This window comes from Zosterops lateralis, assembly GCF_965231275.1.
Source record: "Zosterops lateralis genome assembly, chromosome: 37".
Taxonomy (NCBI): domain Eukaryota; kingdom Metazoa; phylum Chordata; class Aves; order Passeriformes; family Zosteropidae; genus Zosterops; species Zosterops lateralis.
In genome coordinates this window covers 789,596-812,805 of record NC_139797.1, presented here as the reverse complement: position 1 = coordinate 812,805, position 23,210 = coordinate 789,596, and the positions used below count along the sequence as shown (strand labels likewise).

Genomic DNA, 23,210 nt, shown 5'->3' with positions numbered 1-23,210 from the left:
CAGGCCTAGATCAGTTACCATGGAAACGCAGCCTGGCCTCACAGTAGAGCTCAGGCCTTGCCCTGTTACCATGGAAACACAGCCTGAACTCAAAGTGGGGCCGGTTTTCCCCCTTCTCCCCCCCATTTTTGGGTGACGGTGTCACCGCAGGGGGACAGAGGGGCCACCCGGGCAGGGCCCGTCCTCCACCGTCGTCCTCCGCCATCGGCGCGTCCGGCGGCTCCAGTTATTGCTTGGGGGGGTGTGGGGAGCCCAGGGGAGGGGACACGGAGAGGGGGGACATCGGGGACACACACAGGGGGAGGTGACACAAATTTAGGGGTGGGGGGGCTCCCCAAGTCCTGAGTGATCATGGAAAAGGGGGGGGGGGGACACACACACACAGGGGGGTGGGGGAACAACAGGGACACACCCAAACCCCCCCCCCCAGGAACAGGGGAAGGGTTGGAGGGACCCCAAATTTGGGGTTGGGGACACCCCAGTCCAGAAAGTGCAGTGCAGCCTTTGGGGTGACATCAGGGTGGGGGATCCCCCTTGTCACCCCCTTTCACAGTCTCTTAGGGGGTCACCCCTCCCTTTTGGGGGAGAGGGGGGGTGGGATGTCCCCAAATTCACCCCCCCCACACCGGGGCGCCCCCTGCCCCCATTGCCACTGATGAGTTTTGCCCGTTTTCTCCCCAAATCCCACAGCGGGGGAGGGGAGGGGAGGGGAAAGGGGGGGAGGGGCAGGAAAAGGGGGTGCGGGGTGGGGGAGGGGCGGCCACCAGCCCCTCCCCCATTAAAGGATGGAGGGGATGGGGGAGCGGGGCCGCCGGGGGGGGCTGGGGGAGCTGAAGGGGGGCGCGGCGGGGGCCACCCGGACCCCCGTGATGCTGTTGAGGCTCCGCGACTTCTCGTAGCCTTTGGGGGAGACACAAATACGGGGAGGGGGTGTCAGTACCCCCCAAAACCCTCCCAGGCCTCCCCTTTCATTTCCCACAATCCTCCCCACTCCCAAAATGGGGACCTCCCTCCCAATCCCTCCCCAGAAAATGAGAGACCCCCTTCCAAAATTAGGGCCCCCCCCAAAGCTGGACAGGACCCCCCCCTCCTCCCCCAAGGGGTTTAGGACCTCCCCTCCCCTCAGAAAATTGGGGACCCCCCCCAAATTTGGGATCCCACCCCCCCCAAGGGGATTAGGATTGGGGACCCCCCCCAAATTTGGGCTCCCACCCCCCCCCAAAGGGGATTAGGATTGGGGACCCCTCCCAAGAGTTGGAACCCCACCCCCCCCAAGGGGTTTGGGGACCCCCCCCTACAAGGAAATGGGGACCCCCCCAAAGATTTTTGGGACGCCCCCCAAAAATTGGGGACCCTATTAAGTGATGAAGGTGAGGGACCTCTCCAGTTTAGGAAATGTGGGGTCCCAACCAGGAGTTGGGGTTGCCTCTCCAAAATTTGGGGAAAGAAATTTGGGGACCCCCCCAGGGGGGCACTGGGGAGGCTGGGGGGGCGTTTTTGAGCAGCAAAGCTGTGGGTGGGGGGAGGGCCAAGCGCACCCCCACAAAAGCCGGGACAGCGCCCAGGTGGTTTTGGGGGGTTCCTGGGTGTTTTTAGGGGGTCCCGGGTATGTTTTTTGGGGGTTCCCGGGTATTTTTGGGGGGGTCCCAGGTGTCGTCCCCCCCCATCCCTCAGTGAAGCAGCGCCGCGGTGCGGGGGCGGGCAGTGCGCATGCGCAGCGGTGCGGAGTGGGCGGGGCCAGACCCGCAAAAGGGGGGCGGGGTTATGAATGGGGGCGTGGCCAGGGTGAGGGCGCCCCCTCCCGGCTGACCTGCGGCACCGTCGGGGGTCTCAGGCGGTGACGAGCGCTGGGGACAAAAGGGGAGAGGGGAGGGGTCACCCCGGGGCAGGGACCCCCCTCTGGGGACGGGGACACACCCTGTGGGGACAGGGGACACCTCCTATGGGGACGAGGACACCTCCTGTGAGCTGGGGACACTTTATGAGGTTAGGGACACCTCCTGTGGGGACGGGGACACCTCCTGTGGGGACGGGGGACACCTCCTATGGGGCTGGGGGCCCTTTATGGGGTTAGGGACACCCTTGAGGGGCTGGGGACCCTTTATGGGGTTAGGGACACCTCCTGTGGGGACGGGGACACCTCCTGTGGGGACGGGGGACACCTCCTGCGGGGCTGGGGACACTTTATGGGGTTAGGGACACCTCCTATGGGGACAGGGGACACCTCCTGCGGGGCTGGGGACACTTTATGGGGTTAGGGACACTTCCTATGGGGACAGGGGACACCTCCTGTGGGGACGGGGACACCTCCTGTGGGGACGGGGGACACCTCCTGTGGGGACGGGGACACCTCCTATGGGGCTGGGGGCCCTTTATGGGGTTAGGGACACCCTTGTGGGGCTGGGGACCCTTTATGGGGTTAGGGACACCTCCTGTGGGGCTGGGGGGCCCTTTATGGGATTAGGGACACCTCCTTTGGGGCTGGGGACCCTTTATGGGGACAGGGACACCCCTATGGGGATGGGGACCCCCCCTATGGGGACAAAGGCTCCCTCTATAGGGATGGAAACCCCCTTATGGGGATGGGAACCCCCCACTATAGGGATGGGGACACCTCTGTGGGGACAGGTACCCCCTAATGGGGACAGGGACCCCCTATTGGGGACAGGGACCCTCTAATGGGGACAGGGACCCCCTAATGGGGACAGGGACCCCCTATTGGGGACAGAGCCCCTCTAATGGGGACAGGGACCCCCTAATGGGGATGGGGACACCCCTGTGGGGACAGGGACCCCCTAATGGGGACAGGGACCCTCTCATGGGGACAGGGGCCCCCTAATGGGGACAGGGAAACTCTAATGGGGACAGGGACCCCCTACTGGGGACAGGGAAACTCTAATGGGGACAGAGACCCCTAATGGGGACAGGGAAACTCTAATGGGGACAGGGACCCCCTACTGGGGACAGGGACCCCCTACTGGGGACAGGGAAACTCTAATGGGGACAGAGACCCCTAATGGGGACAGGGAAACTCTAATGGGGACAGAGCCCCCCTAATGGGGACAGGGACCCCCTAATGGGGCCAGGGACCCTCACACGGGCCCCCCTTGGCACGGGCGGAGCCCCCCAGCCAGCCCCGCCCCTTGCACGCGCGTGTGCAAGGGGCACCCAGAGCCCCCCAGCGCCGGGGGGTCTGTGCAAGCTCTGCCCCCCCCGCCCGCCCCCCTCCCAGTTCGCCCAGTTCAGGGGAGGGGGCGGGACTGGGAGGGACATGCAGGAAAAGGGGGAGGGAGGATTTGGGGGGACCCCCTCCCCCTCACTCCAAGGGGTTTTGGGGTACCCTGGGGATGAGGGTGGGGGGGAGTTTGGGGACCCCCCCCAAGGGGGAATGGGGGGCTTTGGAGACCCCCAAGGGGGAATGGGAGGGTTTGGGGACCCCCAGGGGGGGTTTGGGGGGATTTGGAGACCCCCAGGGAGTTTTTGGGGGGTTTGGAGACCCCCCAAGGGGGAATGGGGAGAGTTTGGGGACCCCCCAAGGGGGAATGGGGGGGTTTGGAGACCCCCAAGGAGGGGTTGGGGGAGCTTGGGGACCCCTCCAAGGGGGAATATGGGGGGGTTTGGTCCCCTCAGGGATATTGGGGTGACATTTGGGGGGAGTTTGGGGACCCCCAGGATCTGGGGGTGCCCCGGGGAGGGCTGTAAATACCCTGGGATATTTTTTGGGGGGAGTTATCATTCCCCCCACGATCCGGGGGTGCCCAGGGGGGGTTCTATCATTACCCCTAGAATCTTGGGGTGCCCCGGGGTTTTTTTTGGGGTGGTTTATCATTACCCCCACGATCTGGGGGTACCCCGGGGTTTTTTTTTTTGGTTTTTTTTTTTTTTTTGGGGGGGGAGGGGGGTTTATTGTTATTCCCATGATCTGGGGGTACCCCGGGATTTTTTTGGGGGAGGGGGGTTATCTTTACCCCCAGGATCTGGGGGTGCCCCAGGGGGGGCTATAAATACCCTGGGTTTTTTTTTTAGGGGTTCTATCATTCCCCCCACCATCTCACGGTGCCCAGGGGGGTTCTATCATCCCCCCCCACGATCTGGGGGTACCCCGGGGAGGGCTATAAATGCCCTGGAGGATTTTTGGGGTGGTCTATCATTCCCCCGACGATCTGGGGGTGCCCAGGGGGGGTTCTATCATCCCCCCACGATCTGGGGGTGCCCAGGGGGGGTTCTATCATCCCCCCACGATCTCAGGATACCCCGGGGGGGTTCTATCATCCCCCCACGATCTGGGGGTGCCCAGGGGGGGTTCTATCATCCCCCCACGATCTGGGGGTGCCCAGGGGGGGTTCTATCATCCCCCCACGATCTCAGGATACCCCGGGGGGGGTTCTATCATCCCCCCACGATCTCAGGATACCCCGGGGGGGGTTCTATCATCCCCCCACGATCTCAGGATACCCCCGGGGGGTCCCACACGCACCTTTGCGCAGGGGGCCGGTCTCGGGGGGCGGTGCATAGTCGGGCCCCAGCAGGAAGCAGGCCCTGTCCCGGCCGCAGCGCTCACGGCCCCCCCCGGGCCCGGCGGCGTTCGGGGGGCCCCCCCCGCGCTCCTCGGGGGACAGGGGCTGGTCGATGGGGGGACAGTCCTCCTGCGCCAGCGCCGCCCGGCCCGCCTCCCCGTTGGGCCGCGATTCTGCGGGGGAAACGGGCGGGGTTGGGGTGGGAGCGAGCCCAGAATTGGGGGAGAGACAGCCCTGAGATTGGGGAGAGACCCCCCAAATTGGGGGCAGAGATAGGGGAGAGACCCCCCCAAAATGGGGGAATAAAACCCCCCAAAATGGGGGAAGAGACCCTCCGAAATTGGGGGAGAGACCACCCAGAGATTGGGGAGAGAACCTCCCAAAATTGGGGGAGAGACCCCTCGAGATTGGGGAGAGACCCCCCCAAAATGGGGGAATAAAACCCCCCAAAATAGAGGAGAGACCCCCCCGAGATTGGGGAGAGGCCCCCCCAAAATGGAGGAATAAAACCCCCCAAAATGGGGGCAGAGATTGGGGAGATACCCCCCAAAATTGGGGAATAAAACCCCCCAAAATTGGGGGAGAGACCACCCAGAGATTGGGGAGAGACCCCCCCTAAATGGGGGAATAAAATCCCCCAAAGTGGGGAAGAGACCCCCCCAAAATTGGGCAGAGACTCCCCTCGAGATGGGGAGATACCCTCCCAAAATGGGGGAATAAAACCCCCCAAAATGGGGGAAGAGACCCTCCGAAATTGGGGGAGAGACCACCCAGAGATGGGGGAGATATCCCCCCAAAATTGGGGAGAGACTTTCCTCAGACTGGGGAGAGACCCTCCCAAAATTGGGGGAGAGACCCCCCAAAACAGGGGCAGAGACCCTCCCAAAATTGGGGGAGAGACCCCCCGAGAATGGGGAGATATCCCCCCAAAATAGGGGATTAAAACCCCCCAAAATGGGGGAAGAGACCCTCCGAGATTGGGGAGATATCCCCCCGAAATGGGGGAATAAAACCCCCCAAAACTGGGGGAGAGACCACCCCGAGAGTGGGAGATATCCCCCCCAAAATTGGGGGAGAGACCATCCCGAGATTGGGGAGAGACCCCCTCTAAATGGGGGAATAAAACCCCCCAAAATTGGGGGAGAGACCCCTGAGATTGGGGAGATATCCCCCCAAAAATGGGGGCAGAGACCCCCCAAAATGGGGGAATAAAACCCCCCAAAATGGGGGAAGAGACCCTCCGAGATTGGGGGAGACATCCCCCCCGAAATGGGGGAATAAAACCCCCCAAAACTGGGGGAGAGACCCCTCGAGATTGGGGAGACACCCCCCCAAAAATGGGGGCAGAGACCCCCCAAAATGGGGGAATAAAACCCCCCAAAACCTGGGGGAGAGACCCCTGAGATTGGGGGAGAGACCCCCCCAAAATGTGGGAATAAAACCCCCCAAAATGAGGCAGAGACCCCCCAAAATTAGGGAAGAGACCCCCCCAAGATGGGGGCACAGACCCCCCTCAAGACTCCCCTCAAAACAGCCCAAACTCCCCCTAAAATACCCCCAAAACTCCCCCCAAAATCTGCCCCAAATATCCCAAACTGGCCCCAAATACCCCAAAGTCCCCCCAGAACGCGCCAAATTTCCCCCAAAATACCCAAAACTCCCCCCAAAATGCACCAAACTCCTCTGAAAATACCCCAAACTCTTCCCAAAATGCCCCAAATTCACATCAAAATCTCCCAAAAATACTCCAAATTCGCCCTAAAATACCCCAAATTACCCTCAAAATACACCAACCCCTCAAAAATACTCCAAATCCCTCCAAAACATCCCAAAATACACCAAAAACTCTCCTCAAAATCCACCAATCCCCCCAAATTCCCCCCAAAATTCCCCAAATTCCACCCAAACCTCCCTGAAACTCACCCAAGGCCCCCCAAAACTTCTGTAACACCCAAAAAATCCATCAAACTTCCTTGAAAACTCTCAAAACTCCACCAAAAATACACTCGACTCAGCCCAAAACCACCCAAAATCCAACAGAATCACCAAAATCCTCTCAAACCTGCCCAAAAATCCACAAAATCCCTCCCAAATTGCCCCAAAACCTCTCAAAATGTGACCAAAAAACCCTAAAATCCACTAAAATTCCTTGAAATCGTCCAAAAATCCACCTGTACCCCATAAAACTGACCAAACTCCCCCGAATTCCTCCAAGCTCTACCAAAATTCCCTCCAAAACTCCACCAAATGTCTCCAAACACCCTCCAAATTCTACCAAATCCCCTAAAATTCACCAAATTCCCCTCCCAGCCCCTCCAAAAATCCACTAAAACGCCTCCCAGCCCTACCAAGGCCCCCTAAAACCCACCCCCAAACCCCCTACAAACCTCAGCCTCCCCTAAAACCAACTAAAGCCACCCCAAACCTCTCCAAAACTCCACCAAACCACCTCCAAACACCATCAACGCCCCCTAAACCCCACTAAACTCACCCTAAACTCTTCAAACCCTCCCTAAACCCACTCCAAACCCTTTCCAGCCCTCCCCTAACCTCCCTAAACCCACCCTAAAGCCCGTCCAGACCTCCTAAACTCACCCCAAACCCTGTCCAAACACCAACAACCCTCCCCAAAACTCACTAAACCCACCCCAAACCCTTCCAACCCTCCCTAAAACTCCACTAACCCCACCCAAAGCCCCTCCAAACCCCCCTAATCCCACCCCAAACCCTTCCAACCCTCCCTAAAACTCCACTAACCCCACCCAAACCCCACCAACTCTCCCTAAACCCCACTAAACCCACCCCAAACCCCCTCCAAACCCCACCAACCCACCCTAAACCCCTCCAAAACTCCCCCAAACCCTCCCTAAACCCCACTAAACCCACCCCAAACCCCACCAACCCACCCCAAACCCCTCCAAACACCAACAACCCTCCCCAAAACCCCACTAAACCCACCCCAAAGCCCCACTAAACCTCCTAAGCCCACCCCAAACCCCCTCCAAAACCCCCCAAACCTCACCAACCCTTCCTAAACCCCACCAACCCTCCCTAAAACCCCTTCAAACCCCACCAACCCCCCCCAAACCCCACCAACCCACCCCAAACCCCCTCCAAAACCCCCCAAACCCTCCCTAAACCCACGCCAAACCCCACCAACACCCCCCAAACCTCCCTAAACCCACGCCAAACCCCACCAACTCTCCCTAAACCCCACCGACCCATCCCACATCCCCTCCAAAACCCCCCAAACCCTCCCTAAACCCCACTAAACCCACCCCAAACCCCACCAACCCACCCCAAACCCTCTCCAAAACCCCCCAAACCCTCCCTAAACCCCACTAAACCCACTCCAAACCCCACCAACTCTCCCTAAACCCCACCAACCCACCCTAAACCCCATCCAAACCCCACCAACCCACCCTAAACCCCTCCAAAACCCCCCAAACCCTCCCTAAACCCCACTAAATCTCTTCCAAACCCCACCAACTCCCCCTAAACCCCACTGAACACACCCCAAACCCCCTCCAAACTCCACCAAACCCCCCCAAACCCCCTCCCCAGTTCTCAGGCCCCCACTCACCGGCCCGGTTGATCTCCACCACCTCCTCCTGGGCCAGGGGACAGGCCGGGGGTCTGCGGGTGGCCCGGGGGCTGCCGGGGGCGTTGGGACCCGACCCCGGCGACCCATAACCGGGAGACCCCGGCTGGGGGGGCCTGGGGATGTGTTTGTTCTTCTTCTTGGGCAGCTTCTGCTTGGCCATGGCCAGCGAGTAGTACATGCCGAAGTTGTTGACGATGACGGGCACGGGCATGGCGATGGTGAGGACCCCGGCCAGGGCGCACAGAGCCCCCACCAGCATCCCCGACCACGTCATGGGGTACATGTCACCGTAGCCCAGGGTGGTCATGGTCACCACGGCCCACCAGAAGCCGATGGGGATGTTCTTGAAGTAGGTGTGGCGGCTGCCGGTGACGTCGTCGGGGTCGGCGCCGATGCGCTCGGCGTAGTAGATCATGGTGGCGAAAATCAAGACCCCCAAGGCCAGGAAGATGACCAGCAGCAGGAACTCGTTGGTGCTGGCCCTCAGCGTGTGGCCCAGCACGCGCAGACCCACAAAGTGCCGCGTCAGCTTGAAGATGCGCAGGATGCGGACGAAGCGGACCACCCTGAGGAAACCCAGCACGTCCTTGGCCGCCTTGGAGGACAAACCCCTGAGCCCCACCTCGAGGTAAAAAGGCAGGATGGCCACGAAGTCGATGATGTTGAGGCTGCTCTTGATGAAGTCGCGCTTGTCCGGGCAGAAGCTGACGCGCATCAGGAACTCGAAGGTGAACCACACCACGCACAAACCCTCCACGTAGGTGAGGAAGGGCTCGGTCTCCACCTCCACGGCCACCTGCGTGCCCGTCTCGTTGCCCGTGGTCACCGTCTCCGTCTTGTTGATGACGCGGTTGAAGGCCTCGTGCGTCTCCAGGCAGAAGGTGGTGATGGAGATGAGGATGAAGAAGAGCGAGGCGAAGGCCACGTACTGGGGAGGGGGGGAAAGGGAAGGGGGTGATGAGACCACCCCCTAAAATCACCCCATGGAAAAACCTCACTGGAATTTGGGGTTCTGATCCCCCCAAAAATCATCAACACCCCCATATATTCATGGAGGGGCCTCAGTTGTTTGAGTTCTGGCCCCTCAAATTACGGACACCTCCCTATATTTGGGGGTGATGAGACCACCCCCCAAAACCCCCCCCATGGAACAACCTCACTGGAATTTGGGGTTCTGAGCCCCCCCAGAGTCACTGATATCCCCTTATATTCATGGGGGGGGACATTCATTGGGGACAGGGGAGAGGGCAGGGGGTGATGAGACCACCCCCCAAAACCTCCCCATGGAACAACCTCACTGGAATTTGGGGTTCTGAGCCCCCTCAAAGTCACTGACACCCCCAAATATTCATTGGGGAGGGGGCTCAGGTGTCCCAGTGCCCAACTCCCAGATTTTTGGGGGACCTCCCCCCCAAACATCAAACCCTTACAGGATAATGGGGAGGGGATTAAATATCCAAGCTCCTGACCCCTCCCCAGTGAACTGAACCCCCATATATGGATGGGGGGCTCTTGATCCCCCCCCTAAAACCCCAGAGAATAATTAGGGGGACCCCCAAATGTCCCATTTTCTGACACGCCTCAAATGACGCTAAAATCCCAAATAATCACAGAGGGATCCCCCCTAAAATCAGTGACATCCTCCCCAAAATTTCCTGAACCCCCAGATCGATCCCCCCAAATTACTGATCCCCCAAAATTCCCTGAACCCCCAGACTGACCCCCCCCAAAATCACTGAACCCCCAAATTCCCTGAACCCCCAGATAGATCCCCCCAAAATTCCGTGAACCCCCAGATCGATCCCCCCCTAAATCACTGACCCCCCAAAATTCCCTGGACCCCCAGATCAATTCCCCTCCAAATCACTGATCCCCCAAAAAATTCCCTGGACCCCCAGATAGGTCCCCCCAAAATTCCCTGAACCCCCAGATCGATCCCCCAAATCACTGACCCCCCCAAAAAATACAATGAGGGAGGTGGGACATGGGGGACATTTGTGAGGGGGTTTGGGGACACTTTGGGGGGTCCCAGGGGACAGGGAAGGTTTTGGGGACACTTTGGGGGGGCCCAGAGGATGAGGAAGGTTTTGGGGACACTTTGGGGGGGACTCGGGGGACAGGGAAGGTTTTGGGGACATGGCAGGGAGGGGACACAAGTTGGGGACATTTTGGGGAGGGTTGGGGACACTCGGGGGGACAGGGAATGTTTTGGGGACACTTTGGGGGGTCCCAGGGGACAGGGAAGGTTTTGGGGACACTCGGGGGGGGACAGGGAAGGTTTTGGGGACACTCGGGGGGGGACAGGGAAGGTTTTGGGGACACTTTGGGGGGACTCAGGGGACAGGGAGGGTTTTGGGGACACTTTGGGGGGGATCCGGGGGACAGGGAAGGTTTTGGGGACATGGTAGGGAGGGGACACAAGTTGGGGACATTTTGGGGAGGGTTGGGGACACTCGGGGGGACAGGGAAGGTTTTGGGGACACTTTGGGGGGGACTCAGGGGACTGGGGGGGTGGGTTGGGGACAGGGAAGGTTTTGGGGACACTCGGGGGGACAGGGAAGGTTTTGGGGACACTTTGGGGGGACTCAGGGGACAGGGAGGGTTTTGGGGACACTTTGGGGGGGACAGGGAAGATTTTGGGGACACTCGGGGGGGGACAGGACGATATCGAGGCCACACGGAGGAGGGGGGCGATATTTGGGGACATCGGGGGGGACACAGGGGACAGGAGGGGGGGGGGCAGATCTAGGCCAGGCGGTTTGGGGGGACACAAGGGACAAGGAGGGGGGGGGATCTAGGCCAGGCTGGCAGCCCGGGGGGGTTTGGGGACACGGAGTTGGGGACACGGAGTTGGGGACACACAAAGGGGGGGGGGATTTAGGCCATGCAGGGGAGGGGGGGCTCTGGAGGGGGGGGAGGGGATGTAGGACAGGCCAGGGGGGGGAGGGGGCACCGCAGTGCGGTCCCGGCTCTCCCCCCCCCTCCTTGTCCCCTCCCCCCCCCCGGCCCCGCTGCGGCAGGATCGGGGCCAGCGGCTGCGGGGGGACACTGGGGACACTGGGGACACTCTGGGGACACTCTGGGGACACTCTGGGGGACGCACACAACGCCCTGGACCCCCCCCAAAACACCCCCGGTGTCCCCTCCCCTCCCCACCGTGTCCCCCCATCACCCCCCGTGTCCCCGTGTGTCCCCCCCCCTCCCCCAATCCTGGCTCTGTCCCCTCAAAGCCACCCCTGATGTCCCCTCAGGGTCCCCGCAGTGTCCCCGAATATCTCTGCAGTGTTCCTGACCACCCCGAGTGTCCCCAGAGCCCCCCGGGTGTCCCCAGAGCCCCCCGAGTGTCCCCAGAGCCCCCCGAGTGTCCTCAGAGCCCCCCAGAGTGTCCCCAGAGCCCCCCGAGTGTCCTCAGAGCCCCCCCGGTGTCCCCAGAGCCCCCCGAGTGTCCCCAGAGCCCCCAGAGTGTCCTCAGAGCCCCCCCGGCTGTCCTCAGAGCCCCCCGAGTGTCCCCAGAGCCCCCCAAAATCAGCTCAGACGCTCCGAGCACCCTCAGAGCCCCCCTAAAAACCCCCGGACCCCTCTAAACCTCCTCAGGAGAGCCCTGAACTCCCTCACAGACCCCAAAAACCCACCCAGACCCCCCTAAACCCATTCAGAGACCCCAAAAACCCTCTCAGAGACTCCTAAACCTCCTCAGAGACCCCAAAAACCCTCTCAGAGACCCCTCAAAACCCTCTCAGAGACCCCTAAACATCCTCACAGACCCCAAAAACTCACTCAGAGACCCCTAAACCTCCTCAGAATCCCCAAAAACCCTTTCAGAGACCCCTAAACCCCCTCAGAGTGCCCCCTAAACCTCCTCACAGACCCCAAAAACCCTCTCAGAGACCCCTAAACCTCCTCACGGACCCCAAAACCCACTCAGAGACCCCTAAACCCCCTCAGAGCCCCTCAAGACCCCCTAAAACCCCTTTAAAGATGCTCTAAACCCCCTCAGACACCCCCAAAATCTGCCCAGAGCTCCTCTAAACCCCTCAGAGCCCCCCTAAAACCCCCCAGATAACACTCAACCCCCCTCAGACCCCCCAAAATCTCCTTAAGACCCTCAGAGACTGCTCCAAAATCCTCACAGACCCCTAAATCCCTCTCAGGGGTGTTCTCACCCCTCTCAGAGCCCCCCTAAATCCCTCCAGAGGGGCCCTAAACCCCTCACAGCTGCACAAGACCCCTTGGGACCCCCTAAAGACACCCCAAACTTCCTGAGGGATGTCTTAACCCCCTCACAGAGCCCTAAACCCCCTCAAAAATGCTCTAAACCCCCTCAAAAATGCCCTAAACCCCCTCAAAAATACCCGAGCCCCCCAAAACCCCCTCAGAAATTCCCTAAAGTCTCCTTTGATTCCCTCAGATCCCCCTAATCCCGTCAGAGACCTCCCTGCACCCTTCAAAAATCACTCCAAACACCTCCCAAACTCCCTCGGGGATGTCCTTAACTCCCTCTGGAACATCCTAAACCTTCTCAAAACTGCCCCTAAACCCCCTCAAACACCCCCCGGCCCCCTTTGCAGACCCTTTCAACCACTTAATTGCCCCAAATTCCCTCAGAGACCCCCCAAAACCCACTCAGAGTCCTCCTAAACCCCCTCAGAGGTGCCCAAAAACCCTCAGGGCCCCACAAGATCCCCTCAGTCCCCTTAAACTCAGTTATATCCCCCCAAAACCCCCTCAGAGCCCCCCAAGACCCTCTCAGAGACGCCCTAAACCCCTCACAACCCTCCTAAACCCCTTCAGAGATGCTCTAAACCCCTCTAGAGTTGCTTTAATTCCCTTAAAACTCATCCCAAGCCCCCTCAGACCCCTCATACCTCACCTTATTCCCCTCAGAGGCTTCTTAAATCTTCTTCAATCTTCTGTCCCCCCTGCAAACCGCTTTAACCCCCTCCAACTCCTTCAGAGCCCCCCCTTAAACCCATCTAGAGACCTCCTAAGCCCCCCCAAGACCCCCAAACCCTCTCACGGCTCTATTAAACCCCCTCAGAGATGTCCTAAAGCCCCTCAGACACCCTTAAACCCCCCAAACTCCCCTCAGAGCCTCCCTGAAAACCCTCAGTCACCTTTAAACGCTCTCACAGCCCCCCAAAATCGCCTCAGAGATGCCCCAAACCCCTCTAAACTCCCCTAAATCCCTCTGAACCCCCTCAGAGATGCCCCAAACCCCACTAAACTCCCCTAAATCCCTCTAAACCCCCTCAGAGATGCCCCAAACCCCTCTAAACTCCCCTAAATCCCCTCATAGCCCCGCAGAAACCCTTCAGAGATGCCCCAAACCCCTCTAAACTCCCCTAAATCCCCTCATAGCCCCTCTGAACCCCCTCAGAGATGCCCCAAACCCCTCTAAACTCCCCTAAATCCCTCTAAACCCCCTCAGAGATGCCCCAAACCCCTCTAGAGCTCCCCCAACCCTCCTAAACCTCTTCAGAGCCCCCCTAAACCCCCTCAGAGATGCTTTAAACCCCTCCAGAGCGGCTCTAAACCCCCTCACAGCCCCTCGTGACTCCAGAGATGCTCTAAAGCCCTTTAGAATCTCTCTAAACACCTCACATCCCCCCAGGACCCCCTCGGAGATGCCCAAAACCCCTTCAGAAATGCTCTAAACCCCCTCAGAGCTGCCCTAAATCCTCTCATAGATGCCTTAAACACCCTCAGAGATGCCTAAAGCCCCTCAGAGATGCCCTAACCCCCCTTATACCCTCTAAACCCCCTCAGAGCTGCACTAAATCCTCTCAGAGATGCCCTAAAGCCCCCCAGAGGTGCTTAATCCCCTCAGAGATGCCCTAAACCCCTTCGGAAATGCCCTAAACCCTCTCATAGATGCCTTAAACACCCTCAGAGATGCCCTAAACCCCTCAGAGATGCCTTAAACCCCCTCAGAGCTGCCCTAAACCCCCTCACACATCCTAAATCCCCTCAGATATACCTTAACCCCTTCAGAGCTGCCCTAACCCCCTAAATCCCCTCAGAGATACCTAAACCCCCTCAGAGATGCCCTAACACCCCTCACACATCCCCTAAATCCCCTCAGAGATACCTAAACCCCCTCAGAGATGCCCTAACGCCCCTCACACATCCCCTAAATTCCCTCAGAAATACCTCAACCCCTTCAGAGCTGCCCTAACCCCCCCTCACACCCCCTAAATCCCCTCAGAGATACCTCAACCCCCTCAGAGCTGCCCTAAACCCCTAAACCCCCTCAGAGATGCCCTAACCCCCCTCACATCCCCTAAATCCCCTCAGAGCTGCCCTAAATCCCCTCAGAGCTGCCCTAAACCCCCTCAGAGCTGCCCTAAACCCCCTCACATCCCCTAAATCCCCTCAGAGCTGCCCTAAATCCCCTCAGAGCTGCCCTAAACCCCTCAGAGATGCCCTAAACCCCTCAGAGCTGCCCTAAATCCCCTCAGAGATGCCCTAACCCCCCTCACATCCCCTAAATCCCCTCAGAGATGCCCTAAATCCCCTCAGAGCTGCCCTAACCCCCCTCACACCCCCTAAATCCCCTCAGAACCCCCTTTCCCAACCCCTCAAAACCCCCTCTAAACCCCATCCTATCACTCCCCCACCTTTCCTAACCCCCCCAAAACCCCCTTTTTTTTCTCCCTCACCCTGGCCATCCTGGAGGAGTAGGGGTCCTCGAAGAGCGCCCAGAGGCGCGGCCTCCAGCGCCTCCACCAGCTGGCGGGCCTGCCCTCCTCCAGGCACAGCCGCTTGGGCTCGGCGGGCTCGGGCGGGCCGGGCCCCTCGGGGCTCTCGAAGCTGTCCAGGGCCTCCTCGGCGTCGCGGTGCTGCCGGTAATTCATCCAGCAGCAGGCCTCCACGTCGGTCTCGTCGATGCCCCAGAAGGCCAGCTCCTCCTCGAAGAGCGGCCCGCAGACGTCGGCCGGGCAGTGCAGCTTGCCGGTGCGATAGTAATTAAGGACGTAAGCGAACACGGCCGGGTGGCGGTCGAAGAAGAATTCGCCGGCTCCGGCATCGTAGTCGAAGCGGGCGGCGGCGCCCGGCTCGGCCAGGCCGGCCAGGCGGGTGCCGGGCAGGGTCTGCAGGGTGCTGCGGTACGTCTCATGGCGGACGCCGCCGACGTTGATCACCACTTTGTCGCGCTCGGCTTGCCAGCCCATGGCGACAGGCGCGACAGGAGGAGGAGGGGGCGAGAGTCGCGATAGGAGGAGGAGGAGGAAGAGGAGGAGGGGGCGAGGGGAGGGAGAGGGGACGGCGGGTGCCGCATCCCGGCGCGGCGGGGCGGGCGCGGGGACGCGCAGGCGCCGCGGGGACGCGCCCACACTGAGGGGAGGACGCGCCCACAGTGAGGGAGGACACGCCCACACTGAGGAGGACACGCCCACGCTGCGGGGAAAAAGCCCGCCTTGATGGAAACCACGCCCACACTGAGGGAGGCCCCGCCTGCACTGAGGGGAGACCACGCCCACACTGAGGGGTGTCTCCGCCTACACTGAGGGGAAAAAGTCCGCCTTTATGGGAAACCACGCCCACTGTGAGGGGAGGACACGCCCACACTGAAGGGAGGCCCCGCCCACGCTGAGGGGAGGACACGCCCACGCTGAGGGGAAAAAAGCCCGCCTTCATGGAAACCACGCCCACTGTGAGGGAAGGCCCCCGCTCACGCTGAGGGGAGGCCCCGCCCACGCTGAGGGGAGGACACGCCCACAGTGAGGAGGACACGCCCACGCTGCGGGGAAAAAGCCCGCCTTTATGGAAACCACGCCCACACTGAGGGAGGCCCCGCCTGCACTGAGGGGAGACCACGCCCACACTGAGGGGAGGACACGCCCGCGCTGAGGGAAAAAGCCTGCCTTCATGGAAACCACGCCCACTGTGAGGGGAGGACACGCCCACACTGTGAGGAAACCCCGCCCACATTGAGGGGAAAAAGCCCGCCTTTATGGGAAACCACGCCCACGCTGAGGGGAGGACACGCCCACACAGGAAAAAAGCCCGCCTTAATGGAAACCACGCCCACTGTGAGGGGAGGCCCCATCCACACTGAGGGATAGCTCCGCCCACGCAGAGAGGAGCCCCACCTACATGAAACCACGCCCACCGCGATGGCAGGACACGCCCACTCTGAGGGGAAAAAGCCCGCCTTTTTGGAAACCGCGCCCACTCTGAGGAGAGGATACGCCCACTCTGAGGCGAGGCCACGCCCACACTGAGGGAAAACCCTGCCTTGATGGAAACCACGCCCACGGTGATGGGAGGACACGCCCACTATCGTGGGAGGACACGCTCACTCTGGGGAGGCCACACCCACACAGCATAAAAAACCGGTTTATCGAATCCACGCCCACTTTGAGGGGTGGTCCCACCCACACGGAGAAAAAAATTCCGATTTTATGAAAACCACGCCTACTCTGAGAGTGGCCACGCCCACATTGAAGGAAAAACCTCGTTTATGGAAACCACGCCCACCCTGAGGGGAGGACACGCCCACTCCGGGGAGATAAATCCCGCCCTGAGGCGAAACCGCGCCCACCCTGAGGGAAAGCCACGCCCACAGCACGATGAGGCCACACCTACTTCAGGAAGCCCCGCCCATGCAGGTGCCCAGAGCAGAAACTCCGCCCCCTGTGTGAGAAAGCCCCGCCCTCCCTCAGGCCCCGCCCATCAATGGGGGTCACTGGGAGCACTGGGAAGGAGGGGGGGTGTCACTGTCACTTGGGGTCCCCCCCAGGAAACAGGCAGGACCAGGAGCCCCAAAACCAGCAGCTTTATTGGAGCCCCCCCAAAGGGGACCCCGACATCCAGGGGGGGGTCCCGGGTGACTGTGGGGACACCCAGGGGTCCCTGCGTGGGGTCACGGGGGTCTGGGGTGACTGTGGGGACACCCAGGGGTCCCTGCGTGGGGTCACGGGGGTCTGGGGTGACTGTGGGGACACCCAGGGGTCCCTGCGTGGGGTCATGGGGGGCCGGGGTGACAATGTCCCCACCCAAAGGGGACCCGAGGGGTGACAATGACATCACCCAAAGGGGACCCGGGGGGTGACAATGACATCACCCAAAGGGGACCCAGGAGGGTGACAATGACCCCACCCAAAGGGGACCCAGGGGGTGACAATGACATCACCCAAAGGGGACCCAGGGGTGACAATGACGCCACCCAAAGGGGACCCGGGGGGGGTGACAATGTCCCCACCCAAAGGGGACCCGGGGGGTGACAATGTCCCCACCCAAAGGGGACCCGGGGGGTGACAATGACATCACCCAAAGGGGACCCAGGGGTGACAATGGCCCCACCCAAAGGGGACCCAGGGGTGACAATGACCCCACCCAAAGGGGACCCAGGGGTGACAATGACCCCACCCAAAGGGGACCCAGGGGTGACAATGACCCCACCCAAAGGGGACCCAGGAGGGTGACAATGACCCCACCCACAGGGGACCCGGGGGTGACAATGACCCCACCCAAAGGGGACCAAGGGGGTGACAATGACCCCACCCAAGGGGGACCCCCCAAAGTGTCCCAAGAGTCCCCCAAGAGCTGGGGGTGGCACTTGGGGACGCAGATGTCCGGACAGAGGGAGGTGACAGAGCCATCCCGGGGGTCCCCAGAGTGGTTGTCACTTCGGGGGACACACTGGGTGGTCCCCAAAGGGTGGGGTGTCCCCAGGGGTGTCACTTGCTGGGTGCCAGCCCCACCCGGTTCTGGTCGCGGTCGAAGACGGAATAATAACGGGCCAGGAAAACGTCCCCCAGGATCCAGAGGGGACCCCCGGGCGGGGGGACATCCAGGGCCATGAACCCGCTGACACACGTCGGGGACCCCCACTGCGACACCTGAGGGGACACCGCCACACTCAGGGGGGTGACAAGGGGACAAAGGTGGGGACAGGGGACAAACAAGGGGCCAGGGGGGACAGGGGACAAAGCTGGGGCAGGGGGACAAGGAGGAGCTGGGGGGACATGATGGGGACAGGAGGACTTGGGGACAAGGGACAAAGGTGTGGGGACATGTGGGGACATCCAGGATGGAGGACACCGGGACATTCAGGGGGGTGACAAGGGACAAAGCTGGGCCAGGGGGACAAGGAGGAGCAGGGGGGACATGAGGGACAGAGGGACTTGGGGACAAGGGACAGGGGTGTGGGGACAGGGACGTGAGGGGACAAAAGCGGGGACAGGGATGAGGACAAGGATGGGGGGACATGTGGGGACAGGAGGGAAAATGGGACAGAGGGGACACAGAGGGTGACAGGGGTGACACAGAGGTGACACAGGTGACAGGGGTGACACAGAGATGACACAGAGGTGACAAAGGTGACACAGAAGGGACAGGGGGTGCCATGGTGGACACAGGGTGACACAGAGGTGACAGAGGTGACACAGGTGACAGGGGTGACACAGAGGATGACAGGGGTGACACAGAGGGTGACAGAGGTGACACAGAGAGGACAGGGGTGACATAGAAGGGACGGGGGTGCCATGGTGGACACAGGGTGACACAGAGGTGACAAAGAGGTGACACAGGTGACACAGAGGTGACACAGAGGTGACACAGGGTGACACAGGTGACACACAGGTGACACAGAGGGTGACAGGGGTGACACAGAGATGACACAGAGGTGACACAGGTGACACACAGGTGACACAGAGGGTGACAGGGGTGACACAGAGATGACACAGAGGTGACACAGGTGACACACAGGTGACACAGAGGGGACAGTGGTGACACAGAGGTGACAAAGGTGACACAGAAGGGACAGGGGGTGCCATGGTGGACACAGGGTGACACAGAGGTGACACAGGTGACACAGAGGGGACACAGAGGGGACACAGAGGGGACAGGTGCCCCACCTGCAGCACGTAGTGCTGGGGGCTGAGCGTGAACTCCTTTCCCCCCAGGACGAAGGTGACGTTGGGCATGGACGGGACCTTGTCACAGTCCAGCATGTACTGGGGACACAGGGGACACGGCTGGGGACACCGGGGGGACACTCCCACCCAAAGGGGACCCAGGTCTCCAGAGTGACAATGTCCCCACCCACAGGTGACCCGGGGGTGACAATGTCCCCAATGTCCCCACCCAGAGGTGACCGGGGAGTCCCGGGGGTCAGGGTGACAATGACCCCCAATGTCCCCCCCCAAAGGTGACCCTGGGGTGACAATGTCCTCACCCAGAGGTGACCCAGGGGTGTCAGGGTGACAATGTCCCCAATATCCCAAATGTCCCCAATGTCCCCAATGTCCCTAATGTCCCCCAATGTCCCCAATGTCCCCCACTGTCCCCAATGTCCCCAATATCCCAAATGTCCCCAATGTCCCCAATGTCCCCCAATGTCCCCAATGTCCCCACTGTCCCCAATGTCCCCAATGTCCCAAATGTCCCCAATGTCCCCAATGCCCCCAATGTCCCCAATGTCCCCAATGCCCCCAATGTCCCCAATGTCCCAAATGTCCCCAATGTCCCCAATATCCCAAATGTCCCCAATGTCTCTAATGTCCCCCAATGTCCCCAATGTCCCCATGCCCCCCCAGTGTCCCCAATGTCCCCAGTGTCCTCGATATCCCCAATGTCCCCGATGTCCCCATTATCCCCATTGTCCCCAATGTCTCCGATGTCCCCAATGTCCCCAATATCCCCAATGTCCCCAGTGTCCCCAAATGTCCCCAGTGTCCCCAAATGTCCCCAGTGTCCCCACAGTCCCTAATGTCCCCACTGTCCCCAATGTCCCCAGTGTCCCCAATGTCCCCACTGTCCCCAATGTCCCCAATGTCCCCAATGTCCCCACTGTCCCCAGTGTCCCCAATGTCCCCAATGTCCCCACTGTCCCCACTGTCCCCAATGTCCCCACTGTCCCCAATGTCCCCAATGTCCCCAATGTCCCCACTGTCCCCAGTGTCCCCAATGTCCCCACTGTCCCCACTGTCCCCACTGTCCCCAATGTCCCCACTGTCCCCAATGTCCCCAATGTCCCCACTGTCCCCAATGTCCCCAATCCCCCCAGTGTCCCCAATGTCCCCAATGTCCCCAATGTCCCCAACGCCCCCAATGTCCCCACCGCCCCCAGGTGTCGGTACCTGTCCCCCGGAGAGGCGGGACCCCCCCAGGGCCCGGTGCAGCGCGGCCACCTCGGTGCTGGGCCCGGTGATCAGCGACGTCCCCGTGTCCACGATGGCCTCGCAGCCCCCCCCGCACAGAGGGGGGTCCCGGCACCCCGCGACCCCCGGGGACCCCACCGACAGCCTGGGGGGGGGAAAGGGGGCCGTCAGGGGGGTCGGGGGGCGGTTAGGGACGTTTAGGGGGGCTTTGGGGACACTTAGAGGGGTCAAGGGACATTTAGGGAGGCTTTGGGGGCAGTTAGAGGGGTCGGGGTAAATTCAGGGGGCATGGGGGGCATTTAGGGGGGTCAGGGGGCGTTTAGAGGAGTCAGGGGTAAATTTGGGGGGCACGGGGGGCATTTAGGGGTGTCAGGGGACAGTTAGAGTGGTCAGGAGGTGTTTAAGGGGGTCAGAGGACATTTAGGGGGGGTTTGGGGACACTGAAAGGGGTCAGAGGGCACTTAGAGGGGTCAGGGGGCATTTAGAGGGGTCAGAGGGCATTTAGGGGGGCTTTGGAGGCAGTTAGAGAGGTCAGAGATCAATTTGGGGGGCACGGGGGACATTTAGGGGGGATCAAGGGGCATTTAGAGGGGTCAGGGGACATTTAAGGGCATTTAGGGGGGCTTTGAGGACACTTAGAGGGGTCAGGAGACATTTGGGGGGGCTTTGGAGGCATTTAGAGGGGTCAGGGGACAGTTAGAGGGGTCAGGGGGCATTTAGGGGGACTTTGGGGACAGTTGGGGGGTCGGGGGGTGTTTAGAGGGGTCAGGGGACACTTAGGGGCATTTAGGGGGGCTTTGAGGACACTTAGAGGGGTCAGGGGGCATTTGGGGGGCTTTGGGGGCATTTAGAGGGGTCAGGGAGCTCAGTTTGGGGGGCTGGGGGTCATTTAGAGGGGTCAGGGGGCAGTTGAGAGGGCTTTGGGGGCATTTAGAGGGGTCAGAGAGGATTTGGGGGAGATCAGGAGGGGTTTGAGTATCTCATGGGGGTTCAGGGAGAGTCTGGGAGGGATTTGGGGAGATTTGGGGGGATTTGGGGGAGATCAGGGGAAATTGGGGTGGATTTGAGGGGATTGGGGGGATCTCGTGGGGATTTGGGGGGATTTGGGGGATCTCGTGGGGATTTGGAGGATCCAGGTGGGATTGGGGGGGATTTGGGGGGATTTCATGGGAATTTGGGGGGATTTGGGGGGATTTTTGGGGAATTTGGGGGGATTTTGGGGAATTTTGGGGGTATTTTGGGGTGCCTCACCTGTCCATGTGCACCTGCCAGTAGCTCTGCCGGGACACGGGGATGTAGTGCAGGGGACCCTCGAAATGTCCCTCGTCGATGCCCCCCAAAAGCAGCTCCCCCCCGTCGCCCTCCGAGGCCCCACTGCGCCCCACGGCCAGAACGGGGGGCGTCAGGGGGGTTTGGGGGTCCCGGGGGGTCCCAGAGGGGATTTCAGGGGGGATTTGGGGCTCCCAGGGGGGATTTGGGGGTCCCGGGGAGGTCCCAGAGGGGATTTCAGGGGGGTTTGGAGATCCCAGAGGGGATTTCAGGGGGGATTTGGGGGTCCCAAAGGGGATTTGGGGGTCCCATGGGTGTCCCAGAGGGGATTTGGGGCTCCCAGAGAGGATTTCAGGGGAGATTTGGGGGTTCCAGAGCGGATCTGGGGGTCCCAAGAGTGTCTCAGGAGGGATTTGGGGGTCCCAGAGGTGACCCAGAGGGGTTTTCAGGAGGAATTCGGGGTCCCAAGGAGAATCCTGTGGGGATTTGGGGGGGTCCCAGGAGGGATTTGGGGGTCCCAGGGGTGTCCCAGAGGGGATTTGGGGGTCCCATAGGGGATTTGGGGGTCCCAGAGGGGATCTGGGGGTCCCAGGGGGGGTCCCAGAGGGGATTTGGGGATCCCATGAGTGTCCCAGAAGGGATTGGGGTGTCCCAAAGGAGATTTTAGGGGGGATTTGGGAGTCCCAGAGGGGATTTGGGGGTCCCAGGGGTGTCCCAGAGGAGATTTCAGGGGAGAATTTGGGGTCCCAATGAGAATCCTGTGAGGATTTTGGGGTCCCAAAAGGAATTTGGGGCACCCCGGGTGGAATCCAGGAGGATTCGGGTTGGATTGTGAATTCCCCAGTAGAATTTGGGGAGTTTGGGGGGCACCAAAGGGACAATTTGGGGTGAGTTTGGAGATCCTGGACGGGGGGGAAATTTTAGGGCCTTGTTTGGGGCGTGGCCAGGGGATTTAGGGGCGTGTCCAGGGTTTTTTAAGGGCGTGGCCAATTGTCTTTATGGACGTGGCCAGGGTTATTTGGGGGCGTGGTCATGTTGCTTTAGGGGCGTGTCCAGGTTGCTTTAGGGGCGTGTCCAGTTGAGTTTAGGGGCGTGTCCAGATTGCTCTAGGGGCGTGACCAGTGGGCTTTAGGGGCGTGGCCAGGTGACTTTAAGGGCGTGACCAGGTGACTTTAGGGGCGTGTCCAGGTGACTTTAGGGGCGTGGCCAGGGATTTTATGGGCGTGGTCAGGTGACTTTAGGGGCGTGGCCAGTATGTCTTGAGGGCGTGGCCAGGTTGCTTTAGGGGCGTGGCCAGGTTGCTTTAGGGGCGTGGTCAGGTTGCTTTGGGGGCGTGGCCCGGTTGCTTTAGGGGCGTGTCCAGGTGTCTTTAGGGGCATGTCCAGGTGTCTTTAGGGGCGTGCCCAGGTGAGCCCTCACCTGCGCAGGTGGAAGGAGAAGACGTTGTGGCGGAAGAGGCGCTGCTCCATCATGTTGTCGAAGACGGGCCGGGCGGGCCCGGCAGAGGCGTCGGGAAAGGCCAGGCCCAGCACCCCATCGAACCGCGCGGCCGCGAAGGCCAGGCCCGGGAGGGCCACGGCCTCGGCAAAGGTCTGGTTGGGAACTGAGACATTGGACACCTGTGGGGACAGGGACAGGGACAGTGTGACACAGTGACACTGTGACACAGGGCCACGGCCTCGGCAAAGGTCTGGTTGGGCACCGAGACATTGG

The 23,210-nt window shown here is 60.9% G+C and overlaps 1 protein-coding gene across 1 annotated transcript; it reads right to left on the bottom strand.

Annotated features, from left to right (window-relative positions):
- Nucleotides 1-1,830: 1,830 nt before the first annotated feature.
- Nucleotides 1,831-15,391, bottom strand: LOC310921876 (voltage-gated potassium channel KCNC1-like; the record flags this gene model as incomplete). The annotated part of the gene is made up of 4 exons (XM_083882129.1): nucleotides 14,781-15,391; nucleotides 8,101-9,049; nucleotides 4,478-4,690; nucleotides 1,831-1,847 (listed from the first exon to the last, which is right to left on the bottom strand). The coding sequence occupies exons 1-4, from the start codon at nucleotides 15,291-15,293 to the stop codon at nucleotides 1,831-1,833; spliced, it is 1,692 nt and encodes a 563-aa protein (XP_083738255.1). The 5' UTR covers nucleotides 15,294-15,391.
- Between the last annotated feature and the right edge of the window lie 7,819 nt (nucleotides 15,392-23,210).